A 16971-nucleotide genomic window follows, 5' to 3' on the forward strand; every position below is an offset into this window, starting at 1 on the left:
TTGTGCAGAGGACCCAGGGCCAGGAAGGATGCACCTTAACACACACAATGTCACCCACCCATGTCACGAGTTTTGCCTGTCAGAAGCCAGAGGTGCAGGGCCCTGGAAGCCCCTGCACCTATTCCTTGAAAGCTGGCAAGCTTTGTTGTTGCAGCAGGCCTGCAATTTTCACCCCCCTGTGCCCTAACACAGACAGTTGCACAAACACCCACATCACAAGTGTTGTCTGTCAGCAGCCTGAGGTGCAGGGCCCCAGAACCTAGAACCCCCTGTACCTTTCTCTTTGAAACTTGGCAGTCTTTGTGGCCTCAGCAGGGGCTACCATTCCTGCAGTTTTCACTCCGCTGTGGCTTAACACACGCGTGACACAAGTTTTGCCTGTCAGTAGCCAGAGGTGCAGCTTCCTAGAAACTCCTGTACCTATCTCCTTGAAACTTGGCAGCCGTCATGGCTTCAGAAGGGGCTACTATTCCAAGCTTCATCCAAAGCAGGCAGGAAATGACAAAGTTATAGGCTGTTTTGTGCTTCCCCATTATAACCTATGGGTGAAACGTCGAAACAGCGAAACTGTTAAAATAAAATGGAACAGCAGTTTCGAATCTAAGCGAAATTCGAAATGAAACACTGTTCCATTGAAATGTTGAAATGCAAGTCAAAATGGAACGGTGCCATTTCACACAGCTGTACAAATTAGGCATTTTCAATTGCAGTGTTAGTATAATGCAAACTTTCAGAAATTACTTATATTTGACATGCTTAAGTCATATCAGACTGCTAATGTATGCACATAAAAGCATTTGGTTACTGCATGGTACAACAGGAGGAATGTCTAATAAAAATGAAATATTTTAAATAAGTAATCCCAAATAATTAGCAGTGAGATGGTCTTAAATATTTGAGTCATGGATGGAAAACATTTACATAATCATAGCATTATCAGTAAGTTTAAAAGTCAATTCATGGCTGACTCTTTCCTTTAATAGTGTAGAATTTCTCTTTGAGAATGCTAACTTAGGGATCTACTTTTAATTTTAAGCAGTCTTCCTTGTATTTTGTTATATGATCCCTTGTCATGGTTGAAAATGTAGAATCTAAATATAGTAAAGGAAGTTGGATCCCTCCTTGGATAAGGGGATAGATCAGACCAGAAACAAGTATTAAACAAACTAGAGTACATCTCCTGATTCTCCTGGGAGGGGATCTAGAATCTGGAGAGACTGGAAGGAACTTGGGTGTAGCATTACCAGCAACTGTAAAGCAGAAGGATCCATGGTCTCCACTGTCCCCCAGAGAGATGCAGTAAATGAGATGCCTTTCAATATTTGGTGAATGCAGTGTTCAAAACAGCCAGTCCCACTTTTTAGCCAAACAGGACCTGGCTGCGCTAGATATTTGCCTTCAGTGGGAAATGGAAAAGGTAGAGATTTTTATTTTGTCTCTTTCCTGAAATTTGACACATGACCAAAAAAAAGTCATAAAATGATTTATTTTTTTTAATGTAGAAAATAAACCTTTTATCTTGCTTTAGATTACTCCCAAAGCAGTACAGCTCAAGAATTCTAGCCAGCCTGACTACACAGGACCCATTGTTCTTTTTTTATTCTCTAGTCATTGGTGCTTTCAAAGCTACAGCACTGGGATTTTGGAGGCAGGCCTGAAAAATTGCACAAAAACCTGTGGTTAGGCAGGTGTGCTGCTTTATTATGTCTGCATCCAGGAAGGTTAGCCACATAGCATACAGGGTGTAAAATATCAGGTAAAATATTTATTCTTATTTGCTGGGGGATTTTCTGTTTTATTTGTTGCCCTGAGGGAGCGTAGGCATACCTAGCCACTTCCATTTCAGTATGACATGTGCTGTTGGTCTTTGCTTCAATTTTCTAGGTTTTTTTAGAGTAACAAATGTTAAATATTTTTGGATCCAAGTTTATTAAAAAGCTGATGGATATCAGCCCTCAGTCTACAGAGACTGAAATACAGAAAAAGGTTGGGAGTATGCCCTTTCCACATCCTCAATGACATAGTATCCCTATAATGAACAAAATGCCTTAGACAGCTCTACAGCTATACAAAAAATATGCTGAATATTGCATCTGAAATTGGGCAGGTGGACAGTGCAATATTTGGCAATAGCAATCGGCACTCTCAATACTTGAGTTTATTATGCAGTTTATAATACCTCATACCTGCTATAACTGCTTCTTAGCTTATTCAGCATTATATATATTTTAATGAAAAGAATAGTCTCTTCATTCTTGTTTTATGGAGATCTTGTAGTCGCATGTTATTTTTTATCCTTTGACCGTTTTTTCCTCCTCCTTCCTTTCAGATGCAGAGTTTGCAAGGTGGTACAGAAGCTATAGCCCATTTGGATCATTTAGAAGCTGATTATTATGACCTTCAGCTTCAGTTGTATGAAGTGCAGTTTGAGATCTTGAAGTGTGAGGAGTTATTACTGACAGCACAACTTGAAAGCATCAAAAGACTGATGTCAGGTGAAGTATGCATTTAATGTACATAATTTGTATTGTTTAGTATGGTAAGGTTTATTACTTTTACTGTAAAACCTATGGGAGTTAATACTTCATAGTATTATTTACCTAGATAGCTATTCTTAAATTAATTAAAACTTGCATCATAATAAGCCATAAGCTTCTGGGTTGGTAGAAATTGCTCTGATGCTCATTGAGCTTAACTAGAATTTTGTATCTAAGAGCCTATGCAATGCCTGAAAAAAATGGGTGCTAGGAAGGAAGGGAATTGTTTTCTAAACGATGCAGGTTTGTTGCATTTACAAGAGTTGCTGCATTGGGAAGTTTTGAAATGATTTGAGTTTTGTGAAGTATTTGGTTTCACACAAATTAGAATCCTTTATCTGTGCTTATCCCATGAAGGTGGTGGTAGAAAGAAATTCACATACTTTTATTACATTCTGACCTGATCTTCTGAATTCTCCCGTGCTTGGATGTTAATGCTGCAGTATGGCACAATGGTAAAGGACTTGTAAAGGAACTTATTTGTTAGAAAAATCATTCCAGAAAAGAAGTTTTTCAAACTTGTGTTGATATTGTGAATTACAGCTGAACAGTGAGAGCATCTCAGAGCTCCTTCTCTCTCATTAATAATTGTGTAGACTTCCTTGTGATCCCTTCTCATGTTTGTGATCCCACGGCAACTGCAGTAATAGCAGAGAGAAGTTCAGAGGAAAAACTAATGCATTTTAATGACCTTTTTAAACAAAATTTAGCAGCCTAACCAGTACATTCTCTATGGGCCACCAGTAAGTAGCTAATAATAGACAATTTGCTTACAGTTTGGGAGCTTCTATTGTAGGATAGAAATGTGGTTTTGACCCTGACATCATTGTACAATGTATTTTCATATGGTTAGAAAGGAATCCATTGAACTGGAAAGATGGATGAGGGAAAAGAGAAGGGACTAAGAACAAAATCAGTTTTCTTTTGAAGTCCAAAATTAGCTGAAAGACCTTTTAAATTATCTTTTGAATGCTGTATACCTAAAAGCCAGCAGAAAATTATTAAAAGAGCTCCAGATTTTTAATATAGTTTTTAAAAGAGCTTACTATACCTGCAGAGGCTAACTATATCTCTAATAAGAAATTTGGAAGGTCATCAACATAAAACATGATAGTTAGCTGTTAATTTAATGTTTTGCTGTCAAGTCTAAATGTTATAGACCTAAACAAAATGGGAGTTATTTTTAATTGGCATATTTAATGTTCCAGTTGCTGGATGCCAGGGGGGCAGGTAAGAAAAGTGCAGCTCTGGGGCTGGAGCCAGCAGCTGGGCTTTCCCAGCCCTGGGGTTGCATTGGGATCTGTATAGAAGTTCAGTTAGATTGATCTCGTCAGACACAAGCTAAATTAGACTCCCTCAGTGGTGTACTTAATTTAGATCAGGTTCGCCATTTTTAAACCAACCTAATTGCCTTGAATTTCCGTGCTGTTCGCACATAGATGCGCCTAACTAGTTTAAGGTCCACTCCTAGGTATATCAAATAAGATCAGGTGGCCATTTTTAATTTGATCTAACCTCCCCCTAACCTCCTTGAACGTCTGTATGCAGCCTATGTGATCCAATGACATGACTGTTTAAAGTCTAGCTAAAACATGTCAGTGACTTTGAGTATTAGGTTAAATGAGCAGGCTTGGGTTTTAATTTTTAAAAATGTTTTGGTTTTATGCTTATAAGACTCCATTTTTGCTTTTCTGCTAGAATTCCTGTGTTTTTCTGAGTTAAAATTTTGTTAGCAGGCAATGTAGGCAGAAATCATTAAGTAGCATCTGCTTTTAAATTGGGCAGCCTTTGGAGATGAAGGAAGCCCTTCCTCAAAAGAATCTGATAGTTGGAGAAAGGAAGGAGTTAGTTATGTATGGAACAGGAGTGCAGCCTTTCTGAGAGAGAACTGACTGTAAGAGAGAAAAGGGAGTGCTTCTGCTCTTTCCTATTCCTGATGGCTTCCTTGGATCTGCCTGCCTCTCGAGACATGAAGAGATGAGAAGCCTTGTGTCGTTTCCTCATGTATCAGGGGTGTACATGGTAGCCATGTTGGTCCGAGACAAAAAGACATGGCCATTTTCCAGTTGATCTAATAAGGTATAATTTTGGAACCAAGAGTTCTAGATTTTTGTTTTTTCCTCATGTAGGCACTCACAGCAATGGATTAGTTGCTGTATTAGGGCGTTTTATAGATGTGCTTGGGGGGGGGCACTTTTAATTAGAGCGGCTCTGAGAGCAGCTCTAACTAAAGTGCCCAGAGCATTGCGTGTATCAGTGTCCTCACTCTGAAAAACGGTGGCAGGAGCTCTTTAACTAAAGTTTGTTGAATGAGCTTTATTTAAAGTGCCCCGCTGCCATTTTTCAGTGCAGGGATGCTGATACACGTGACATGGTAATTGCTGCGCTCCAGTCAAGTCTGCTCCAATGCTCTGTAATTACAGTGCATTGGAGCAGCCTCGCTGCATGTATATAGGTGCTCTTTGTTTCTGTCTTGTTGAGTTTAGTTGGCAAATATTAAGACATGAGCTTAGTTCCATAATGAGTGTATTAGTGCGCCACTCATGCAAGATGGGTGATAACATAAAAATATAAACTAAAAAAATAGATGCCTACAAAACTATTGGGAATGACCTCCTTCTCTGGAGTGTGGCACCTTCAGAGACAGCCAGCTGAGGCACTCCCTACATCTGCCCCCAGTGTGCAGAAGCACTGACTTTGGTCAAAAGCCTTTTGATGGGAAATTTTAGGAAATCGTGTGTTGCATATCTTCCTGTTCATGAAGTCAGTGTGAAATGGTTGCAAAAAAAAAAAGCCTCAAAACATTCCTTAGAAAGAGCTCATGTGTGTTGAACTTCAGAATGGAAATCGGATGGAATGGCTGCATACGTGCTTCCCTTCTATTCATTTGCAAACTTGAACACATTGAGGTGTGTGGTGTTGGGGATACAGAGTGTTTCAGTAACAAGTGTATATTTATAGTCGCATTTTTTAAAAAGTTGTGTGAACCTTTGAGAATAATGGGAGCCTTCATTGGTGTGCTCCCTCCCCCCAGCCAAACTTTTGGAGCCTTACACAGCTGTGCCCCTTTGTTGTCTTGGCATTTGCCTTTTTTTTTCTTTTCCTGTGATATGTGTATACTGTATTTTACATTAAATCTTGCAACAGTGTTTTGTTGAACTAGATGAAATGTTAATCAAGTACAAACATTGACTTCTTTTGTTGCTGAAATTTTTATAAACAGAAAAGAGAGATGAAGTGGTTTATTATGACACTTACGAAAGTATGGAAGCCATGCTTGAAAAAGAAGATATGGCAACATCTGTACACTTACAAAGAGAGGAACTTCAGAAATTACAACAGAAAGTACGCCAACTGGAAGCAAGGCGTGGGCGCATTTCTGCTAAGAAAGCCTACCTCAGGAATAAAAAGGTGAAAATTAAATGTTATGGCACTCCCTAGCCTCACTGATCACATTTTTAGTTCTCTTCAAACATACAGTATTTTACTGCATACAATATGCCACCCTGGAGTAAGATACTCATCTTGTTTTTTCAAAGGCAGAATGAGGGGAAAAAAATAACTTTACTTATAGTAAGTAACTGAGTAGCAGCAGCAAGGGAGCTTAGCCTGCTTATTAGTCTGCTCTCTGTAAATCATATGCAGACTTTACTTTAGCTTTCTCCTGGCTGAAGCAACAGAAACTGCTGTTACCGTATTTGATATTTATCCTGATTTATAGTTTGCAAAAAGGTCTATTAATAGCTGTTATTTCTCCAGTGAATCATCTGTGTTTTGTCTCTGTTTCTAGTCTTGTCTTTCAATTTATTGGTTATATCATTTATGCTGCCTTCATCCCCAGAAGACTTGGCATTAACTTGAATACAGACAAACATACGTTGTCTGTTGTAGATGTGCTTAGTTTATTAATAAACTATTTAAAAAAGATTGCTAGTGTTTAAAAATAGTTCTCTGTTGTTACTTCCTAAATTTCAGGTTTTGGGGCAGTGGTCAAATGGCTCTTATTTGTCCATAAGCAGACCTTTTGCATACTGTTCTACATCTGCATCTGTTTGACTGAAAGGGAACGTGTTGTTTTCAAAAGCAAGAAGTCCAGTGGACATTCGTGAGATGGGAGCTTGAAACCCCGCCTATGCAGTAGTCTTCCAGAAAGTTCCATTACATACTGTCATTTCAGCTTGTAGCTGGGGCTCCCTCTCAAACTATTCAGTTTTAAGGGGGTTAAGTATTCTATAACTCTGCCTTATAGTAAGCTTTCCTTTGACTCTTCTAAATACATTTCAGTTCAAAACCTTTTTGCACAAGGTGGACATTAAGCCACTATCATTCTGGCAAAAGAGAAAAGTAAAGATTAGCAGGTGACATTTCATATTGTCCTGTGAAATTTGCAGGTACAATACGTATTTAAAACATCTAAGTACAGCTTTACACATACGTGAAGGCCATCTTTACAAATACTCTCATAACATCCGGGTAATTAACCATGTTCAGACTTCTGTTGTCTGGGGGCAGTTCAACATTGAATTAGAAATATATTCTAAGCATATCTAATATAGTTAGAGGACCTGGATAGATGACAAGCTTATGGTGCAACTTAGACTGGTTTTGTTAGTTGGTAATTAACTGCTAAGTGGAAGAATTGAGGTACAAATTAGGGCTGTGCAAAGCTTTGGTTACTGATTCGATTCAGAGGAGATTCAGCAGCTGAATCTCTGAATCCAAATTGAATTGGGAGACCAATAAAAAGGTCTGAATTGATTCAGAGCTCTCTGACCTGGGCTCTGTTTTTTGTTTTGTGTTTTTTAAAGAGTTGGGACGCTGGGGCTGGGAGAGAGGGCGGCGGATGGAGCCTGTTTGATACAGAGATTCAGTCTCAGTTCAGTGGTGGCTGAATCTCCAAATTGGATTTGGCCAAATCAATTTGGGACAGTGATCCAAATCACTGAATCAAATCGCTGTCCCCCGAATCTGAAGCAAATGCTAGCGGCTTCAGACAGGCCTAATAAAAATGAGTTCAGAGGGTATAGAGATTACTTGCTGGATCCTCTTTCTCTTCTTCAGTCCTTTTTTGGCCCTCTTTTTGATTTTTGGTCAAACTCTGAGACACTCTTGCTGCTCAAAGGGCATTTCCAGTCATTAAGGCCTTGATCTAGCAAACAACTTAAGCACATTTTACTGTAAACAGGCACGTTTGGGGATCATTACCTCTGTGTAATGCTTCTTGTAGTTGAAATAAAAGTAGGCTATTTAACTGCAGTTTGCTATGTTACAATGTTTTCCTATAGTAGAAACTTAACCAAAAGTCTTATAGCCAGTGCTTCAGTTAATTGCTTTTTGGGATGAGAGTATCCTTTGGGCAGTTCCCTCTTTCTGGCACCAGAGATCCTGAAAAACAGAAGGCTGGGAATGCTTCTCTCTGACCAGCTTCTGCTGCTCCTCACTATTCTTCCCCAGACACATAGCTGATTTCCTTATCCCATTAACTGAGAACCTTATCTCATTCTGTTGAGGGGAAAAAAAGTAAAACTTGATAAAGTAGCACTCCTTTCCGTATAGTATAAAAGCTGTGGAATAATATAGAAACATAAAATTATGGGTTGTTTTTTTTTTTTTATCAAATGCACTTGACATACTGTGTTTGAACAAGATCTTTCTCTGTTATGGGGTATCATTTCTTTATTAACTTAGTCAAATAATGCTAATGTTGTGACAGACCTTATACATTTAGAAACTTATTTAAAATCAATACGGAAGAAAACAATTTGAACTTTCATTAAGAGTAAAGCTCTTACTCATTCAATGAAACTTACAGAAACAGCTAAATACTGCTGAGCGAGAGCAGTGTAGTTTAATTGAGCTAAAAATTCTAGTTACTGTTTGGCTCTACTGAGATGAATACAGACTGTATTTGTTCTTATAAAATGGAAATTCCCTTTTAAAATTGAGTTTGTTTCACCTTATCATTCAGTTATTTCCCTCTGTTATTATTGCACGTTCATGGCACTCCCGACAAGGTGGTTTTTGTTAAGTAATTTGGGGGAAAAGTAGATGTCTGTTTTTTCACTGTTAGCATCCAGCTGTGGATTCTGTGCGCAAGCATTGTAGCTATATTGTTATCCCAGTCTACCACCTGCTGGCTGCACAGTAATATTAAGTAGCTTCTGATTTGAAACAAATGGCTGTTTGTATGAGGGAACTGGATTTATAAAGAAGAACCTGGTAGGGAGAACAGCAGAGAGAGAGAGAGAGAAGGGTGTAGGTGGGGAAAACTGCTTTTAGGAGTGTGTCCTGGAATGCTGGTTAAGATCCTGAAATACTCAATCCTCTGGAAACCTATCCTTTTATGACTGAGAGGACCAGCTGGTCAATGAAACTGGCTTAGGAGATCATTACTTTCTGGTTCCTGTTACCCCATCTTGCTGCGTCTAATCTCAGTGGCTGCTTAAATTTCCATGCAATCGGTAAAAGCTTTCAGTGCAAGAAAGATGGAACAATTTAATTCCCACAGAGTCCTACTGAAATTAGTAAGATGCCTTGTGGAGTAAGAAGTAAGCGTAAGAATATTGCCACCCAGTCCAAGAGCTGTGACTTTTCTCTGACAGAAATGACTATGCCTGTTTATACAGACCTTAAAAAGAAGGGCCTCTAATCCTAATAGAGTAGATGTGCAGCTCCCCACTGTAACTGAGAATGCATTTCTGAAAGCGTTCTGTTGCAACGATCCCAAGACCAAACAAAAGTTCACCATTGGTTCCAGGGGGAAGGGGAATCTAGCTGTTGGCTGCCAGCCTGCAGCCAGTTTCCCCCAGCAAAGGTTCCTCCGCCCTGCCAAGATGCGAAGTTTTCAGAAGGGGAGGGGGAAAAGGGAGCAGAGGGAGCTCATTCTAGGGGTTCCCAGCCAGCTCTGGAGGGTGGTGTGGTTGAATTGGAGCCCCCTCACCTTGGAAGTAGGGGCTCCAATACACTGGTCCCACCCTCCAGGAGGGGCTGAAACCCCCCCAGACCATACTTCCTCTGCTCCCTTTCTCCCCTCCCATTCTGAACACAGCTCAAGGCTGGTAGGTAGCACAGGCACAAGTTACAGAAGACATTCTGTTTTGTAACTTCATCTGACCCATCATGCAATAAGGGTTCTGATTTTCACCTGATCGGCCAGTTTTTAAAGCTGTTTTCAGCTGTTCACTTGTGTTTGGTCACAGCTTTAAACTGCCTTCTGTGGCCAGATTGGGTGAAATTGTCACGTCTGTCTGTGTTGTAAATCACTTGGATGAAGCAGGTTCAAGTTGGAGCAGGTTTGCTACATTCATATCACTATAGAATCATGCAGACATTACAAGCTTTTTCAGTGCAGTGTTTCAGTATCTTCTGACAGCAATACAATTGTAGCATACGTCTGTACCAGTGATTCTCAGCCTGGGTGCTGCTGCATTTTGGTGTGCCTTGAGATCCTTTCAAGGGTGCTACGGGGTACCATACAATGTTAGTTAACACTGTTACGTTTACAAACATGATTCACAAGATAAACACAGAGATTTCAAATAGGCATCTACAGTGTTAAAAACATTCTGACCTGTTACGGTCTTTCTGAATTTTTGCAATGGAAAAATTGCTCTATTTTTCTGTAGTCAAACTAGTGAAAACTAAGAGCTAGAATTTCCCAAGGAATGTCTCAAGTGTGAAAAGGTTGAGAACCACTGATCTATACCCTGCGAGAGTAGGCGCACAATGTTTAGCTTACTTGACTCCATTGTAGAATTAGCCATGGAAAAATTGGTGAGTAAACTGCACCAGTGAAGATATGCTATGTTTGCAGTTTATACTAGAGTAGACATTTGCAGAAGGCAGATAGGCTGTTAACATGCTGTCTTCTCACATGATGTGAAGGCATAGAAATAGCAGTGTGTGAAGCTATCCTGGAATTGCTGTGCTCTGTCCAGTTCAGACCCCAGTGAAATGTAAGTTACTGTAAAAACGGATCTAAATTATTTCAGTACAAGTGTCATGTGTCCAACTCTGTAGATTGGGATCACCAACCTACAGGTGAAAATTATCAAGGAACACATCTGCAAGGGCCCAGCAGGGAAAGGTAATGCTCAGGGGCAACCAACATTGGTTCATTGAGGGCAGATCCTGCCTGACTAACCCAGTTTCCTTTTATGATCAGGTCACAAAGTCCCTGGATGAGGGCATCAAGGTGGATATCATCTTCCTGGACTTTAAGAAGGCCTTTGACACTATTTCCCGCCACATTCTCTCAAAAAAACTAGGTGACTGTGGCATTGATGCCTACACAGTCAGATGGGTGGCAAATTGGCTAGGTGGTCGCACCCAGAGGGTGGGGGTGGATGGATCGTTTTCTACCTGGAGGGATGTGGGCAGCGGAGTCCCCCAGGGCTCTTTCCTGGGGCCTGTACCGTTCAACATCTTTATCAGCTATCTGGATGTGGGTGTGGAAAGTATGCTGTCCAGATTTGCTGATGATACCAAGATGTGGGGTGAGGTGGGCACGCTGGAGGGGAGGGACAGAATCCAGCTAGATCTAGACAGGGTACAGAGGTGGGCAGCTGGGAATAGGATGGAATTCAATGCAGACAAGTGCAGGGTACTGCATCTAGGGAGAAGGAACCAGCAACACACCTATAGGCTGGGGATCACCCTTCTTGTCAACACGGTGGCAGAAAGGAATCTTGGAGTCATTGTTGCCTCCAAGATGAACATGAGCCACGAGTTCATGTTCATGAGGAAGTGGTCAGTAAGGCTAATGTGATCCTTCCCCTCCATATGGCATTGGTCAAGACACAGTTGGAGTACTGCATCCAGTTCTGGGTGCCGCACTCCAAGAGGGATGTGGCAGGGTATTTTTATGCCCTACTTAATATTTGCAGCTATTCAGTGAATTTTTATGAGCAGATATGCTGCCATAATATGAAATGCTCCGATAATTGAGAAACTTGTATGTATTTCATGAGCTTAAGCATCTGACTATTGTCTGAAGAATTAACTTCTAGTCCTATCAAGTCTTGGTTCAGGAAAATTTTGCTTTGAGAGAGGCTAGCATTGAGAGGGTCCAGAGGAGGGCCACTTGCATGGTCAAGAGGCAGCAGGTCAGGCCCTATGAAGAGAGGCTAAAAGGCCTGAATCTATTCAGCCTCCACAAGAGAAGGGTGAGAGGGGATCTGGTGGCCATTTACAAACTCACCAGGGGGGACCAGTGGAAATGGGGTGAGGCTCTGTTCTCCTGGGCACCACCCGGGGTTACTAGGAATAATGGCCACAAATTATAAGAGAGAAGGTTCAGGGCATCAGGAGGCATTACTTTACGGTTAGGTCTGCCAGGCTCTGCAATGGATTCCCAAGGGAAGTGGGAGGTTTTTTTTCTCCTTCCTTGTGGGTCTTCAAGAGGAGGCTGGATAGATATTTGGCTGGGGTGTTGTGACCCCAGATGTGGCCTGCAAAGAGTTTGGATTCAATCTGCAAAGGTGTGATCTAGCCTGCATTTTACTAAGGGTGCAGTATTCCCCAGCTGTTTGATCTGGTCCGTGTTTTGCTAAGGGCATGCTGATTGTCTCTCAGTGCTTCAGCTGGCTGTATTAGCCAATGTGAAGTGCTGCTGTCCCTCACTGCAGTCACCATTGCTGAAGTGACCATAGTGGAAGGGTTGCCTCTGCAACACTGACCTGGGCTGATCTTACTTTAGCTCAGGGGTGGGCAATTATTTGGGCTGGAGAGCCACTTAGAGTTTTAGTGAGCTGTTTCAGGGGAGAGAGGTGCAGTTGGCTGTATCTAGCCTGGGACTCATCCCTTAGCCACTGCTGGGTATACCAGACGGGGCAGGTGGGGTCTCCATGGAGCCTGGCTATATATCCCTGCAGACAGGGTACATTCGACTGGGTGGATAGGATGGGCTTAGGGGCAGGTGGGGAACTGTGTTCAGGAATGGGACAGGTGAGCAGGGCTGGGGGAGGGATTGTGGGGCAGTGATAACCTGGGGCTTGGGGCAGAGCTGTCATCCACAACCCACATGTCCCTGCCTGCAGAACTGGCACCCACTGCTGGGGAGCAGATTGTTGCTCTGCCTCAGCCCCATGCTGTCAGTACCCTGCAATCCCAGACCTACCTGCCCACTGCTCTCCCAGATGTCTAGGTATAGCCAATAGAATTGTGAGGACAAACGATTGGCTATTTCCAACACTGAACTGAAAAACAGGACTTTTTGCAGTCTGTTCCTCATTCAGAAATGGACAGGGACAGAGGGCTTAAAAATAGGATGGTCCAGTATAAAACAGGACCAATGGCCACCCTAGGCTGGATAGAATCCCTTAGTGGACTGAATCCAGCCCACAGGCCATATTTTCCCACCCCTACCTTAGCTTCTATGGTGTAGTTTTTTCTCGCAGGTATTGAGCATTCAGCTCTCATGAAGAATAGTGCTGCTTATTTAGGATAAACGCAGGTCTATGAAATATATGAAAACATATAAAGTAGGGGTGCACTGATAGAGATTTTTGGGGAGCTGCATGCGGCTGGTAAGTCTGGTGCATCTGGGGGGCAGATCAAGGCCTCCACGGTGAGAGAGGAGTGGGGCTGGGGCTGGGGCTGGGGCTGGGGCTGAGGCAAGCACTGCCCAGCTGGGGCAGGACAGCGGGGCAGGGGACAAAGCCATGGCTCATCCAGAGGAATATTTTAAATTTCAGCATTGTTATTTTAATTAACATATAATCATCATGTCTTACAACAAAAAGGAAAGGAAAATATACTAAAAATAGGAATTGAACATTTAGTCAACTTTGAGGATGTACCACAATTCAAGATCTTTGTTTCCTATCGTTAAATAAATTTGTAACTTAAACAGTTCTCAGATTTCAGGTCTTGTTTGAACAGTTCCAAATCAGCACATGCATACTTTCACTAATACAGTTATTTACAGTAAGAGAACTAAAATGTATTAGAATTGTTTAGTTCTTGATTGCTAGAAAGTCAAGGCTGTTTGGGTTTTGTGCCATTACCCCAGTTTTGACTCACTACAAGTGCTTATTTTTGCTCTTAATTTTTTTAAAGTAAAACTGACTCAGAAAAATGTACTAAAAGAAGAACTAGAGATCCGCAGTCTTTTTTTTTTTTTCTTTTTTTTTCTCTTTCCGCTCTTCTCCTCAACTTGTCACAATCATGTCCGTCTTGCAATGTGTTCCCTAAAGGTTAGTAGCCAGAGAGATGATGAAGCAAAGATAAGACAGCAGGAACATTAACGCAGTGTGTCTCATCTGAAACTTGTCATCTCTTCGTAAACTTACTACTACAGTCTGTAAAGTTTAGTTTACAGAAAGCTTATTCTTCTGAAACTTTTGATATACCTGTTCTTTGGATAAAGAGAGGACTTCAGTTTCCAGTTGTGTTAATCAAGAAGTTCTTATGACTACTGAAGTATTTAAAAGATTAACAATGTTAGAGTTTACTATAATATAGCATTTGGTGCTGGTAAAGTTGAGACGGGCGTTTCATTGTATACCTAAACGACTTTTGAGCTTTGTGTATGAATCTGTACAGTGATCTGCACCTGAATTTCTTTTTCTTTTTTTTTTTTTTTAACTTTTCAGACAGTAGCTCCTGTTGGCCACATGCCTACATCTGTGGCCACCATGACTGCCTTGGTTGTGTTTGAGGATGTAAGGGGACATTTTCATATTTCCTTTACAGTTGAAGAAAGTTACCATTGTGTTCGTAATTTTTTTTGGCCTTGTTTTGATTTTTTTTTATTATTATTTATTTTCTTTGACTTGCTTGAGCCTTTCTAACACCAATATGGGTTTGTTGTTTGATAGCCGAAGCCAAAGCCACCACTTTCAGTTATGCCCCTAGTTTCATTATGCAGTGACTGAACACATGCAAAGCTTTTCTGCCATAGACTGGCATGTTTAAAAGCAGTGCTCCATGTGGCAGGTTCTTACTATAGTACGTGTGAAGTTTGGTAAGTTTAAAGCTGTGTGCTTTGGTATTACTGTCTGTTGTAAAACAGCCCTTGGTGCACTTCGGGTATTATTTCTGTTCTTAGACTTCGGCTGTTTCATAGACATTATAAAATCTTCCTCAATTTCTCTATCTGAGAGAAGGTGCTGAGCTTCAGGGTGATGGAACCTTTTTTTTCCCTTCACTTTGGCGTCCTGGTAACCATTGGGGAATACAGTGGACATGTTCTACCTGCAGAGAGATATCTGTACTTTGTATCCATGTTTCTCTGTGCTGTCTGGATTACACATGCAAAATGGGAATTAGCACTTTAAAGTGTCCTATTATTCAGTTGCATGCACAGAATGTCCAGTTTCCTTGAATGATAGAAGCAGTTAATTTACATAAATTTTGCACTTCCAGTTATGTGAAGTCAGAGCTACCTCTGATTATGTTGTTGTTTGGACTTGGCTAGCAGCTTTGTTATGTGTGTCCTTTTGGTTCTAAAAGATAGCATTTAAAACAATGTATGTTATTAGCCATAAGTAGACTAGCTTGTTGAAACAGTTCTCTCTCAAGCTTCATTTAACAATGTTACTTTTAATGCTTGGTGCCATTTACAAAGTATTGCACTTGGGCTTTTATAATATGATATTTGGAATGTATATTTTATAGAGAATGCTTTTGGTTTCTCCAGGAGATCTGCATTGCAAAACATAATGAAAAGATCCAACAGCGCCATCAGAGTGAAGAAGAGTACAGAATACACCATACTGTGCAGCTGGTAAGTTTGGGCTCTGTTATTAAAATCAGTCTTTAGCTAATTGTTCATATCCTCATCATGTGTAAATAACAGTGCTTTTGGATTAGTGTGTCAAACAGCTGGTACATAACCTGGTAAATCTGGATAAAGATGAGCAAGTTTGAGGTTCAGGATTAGTTGTTTTTGTTTGGACAGTAAAATTGCCAAAGAAACCGTATAAATTAAACTCCCACACAAAATGGGATTAGTTATTCATTGTTTTCTTTTGCTATAAGTCCTTGGATTTGTGTTTTATACTGATTTTTTTGTTTGTTTGTTTGTTTGTTTTAAAGAAATAATCTGAAACATGTTAATACTAAATTGCTCTTTTAGTTAGTGGGGGGGAAAAATGTATTTGGTGTAAATTATTCAAGGCTGGAAAATTGTTACAGTCTATAAATATGAAGTACTATAACTGCCAATAGTTGTTTAAGAGATTTGTCTTCCAAATACCAATGAAGTAATACAAATACAAACGCATGGGAAGGATTTTTTTAACTTATTTAAACAACGAGGGTAGGAACAGATATTACACACAAACCGGTTTAAGTGATCAGAAACTGGTTTAAATCTGTAACAGAACAGATGTTCAGTGCACGTAAACCAGTTTGAAAATGGCTGAAACCAGTTTTAGATCAACCTGGTTGAATGTAGTATCAGACTTAACTGATTTGGGTCAAACTAGTTTATACAATGTCTGTCCCAGAGCCCTTGCTAGTTTAAATTAAATCAGACTTCCCCATCATCTTGGCATGCTATCTGGGCTGGGCAGGGTTCTCTGCTCCACAATAGAGCTGGCCCCTCCCCTCTGCTCCCTGGCTAGAGTTGGCAGAGACTGCAGGCATCTGCTTGGCTTCTGCCCCTCCCCCCTCTCTAAGCAGGCATTCCCTGTCCCCTCTCCCTTACACAGACGCACAGCATTAGCTAGAAGGCCACATGCTGGCTACGGTCTGTGCTGTGGCAGATGGGACAAAGGCAGAATCAACAGGTAACTGGTAATGTCCCTCTGTTGTTTTCTTAATGGAGTGATGAACACTATGTTATCAATTCCCTGCTAGGCTGGTTAGGAGAAGGATAAACCCCTCCCAAATCAGAGGGGCATGGCTAGGCCCCGCCAGGATGCGTCCTGGCATAGCCTAGCCATGCCCCTCCTCAACTCAGCACTATGGAAGGGTAGGGAAGGGCTGCTCTAGTGCCCATCCTCCCTCCTGCCCCCCCCAGCTTCAACTGGAGCCACTGCAGGCATGTGCCTGCATTTTTTTCAGTCCAGAGGGGAGATGTCTTTACAGTTACAAACTGATTTCATAGAATCATAGAAGTAGTGTGCGAAGGGACCTTGTAGATCTTCAAATCCGACTCCCTGTCTGAGCAGGAGAAAAACTGGGCTCAAATGACTCCAGCCAGGTAGGCATCAAGTCTCTTCTTAAAGACCCCCAGGGTAGAAGCCAGCACCACTTCCCTTGGAAGTTGGTTCCAGATCCTAGCCGCCCTAACTGTGAAGTAGTTCTTATGGATGTCTAATCTAAACCTACTCTCCAACAACTTGTGGCCATTATTCCTTGTTATGCCAGGGGGCGTAGAGGAAACAAGGTCTCTCCCAAACCCTTCTGGTCTCCCCTAGTGAGTTTATAGACAGTCACCAGGTCCCCCCTCAGCCTTCTCTTGTGAAGGCTGAACAGGTTCAGGTCC

General features: G+C 41.3%; 1 protein-coding gene across 1 annotated transcript in view; it reads left to right on the forward strand.

The window, feature by feature from the left end:
* Window positions 1-16971, forward strand: part of JMY (junction mediating and regulatory protein, p53 cofactor) — a 163975-nt gene that overhangs the window by 105115 nt on the left and 41889 nt on the right. The window contains exons 6-8 of the mRNA XM_019518250.1: window positions 2330-2495; window positions 5761-5948; window positions 15178-15264. Of these exons, the coding sequence (XP_019373795.1) occupies window positions 2330-2495; window positions 5761-5948; window positions 15178-15264 (441 nt within the window). The remainder of the gene's footprint in view (window positions 1-2329; window positions 2496-5760; window positions 5949-15177; window positions 15265-16971) is intronic.

Source organism: Gavialis gangeticus, unplaced genomic scaffold (genome assembly GCF_001723915.1).
Source record: "Gavialis gangeticus isolate Ggan-Ray unplaced genomic scaffold, GavGan_comp1, whole genome shotgun sequence".
Lineage (NCBI taxonomy): Eukaryota > Metazoa > Chordata > Crocodylia > Gavialidae > Gavialis > Gavialis gangeticus.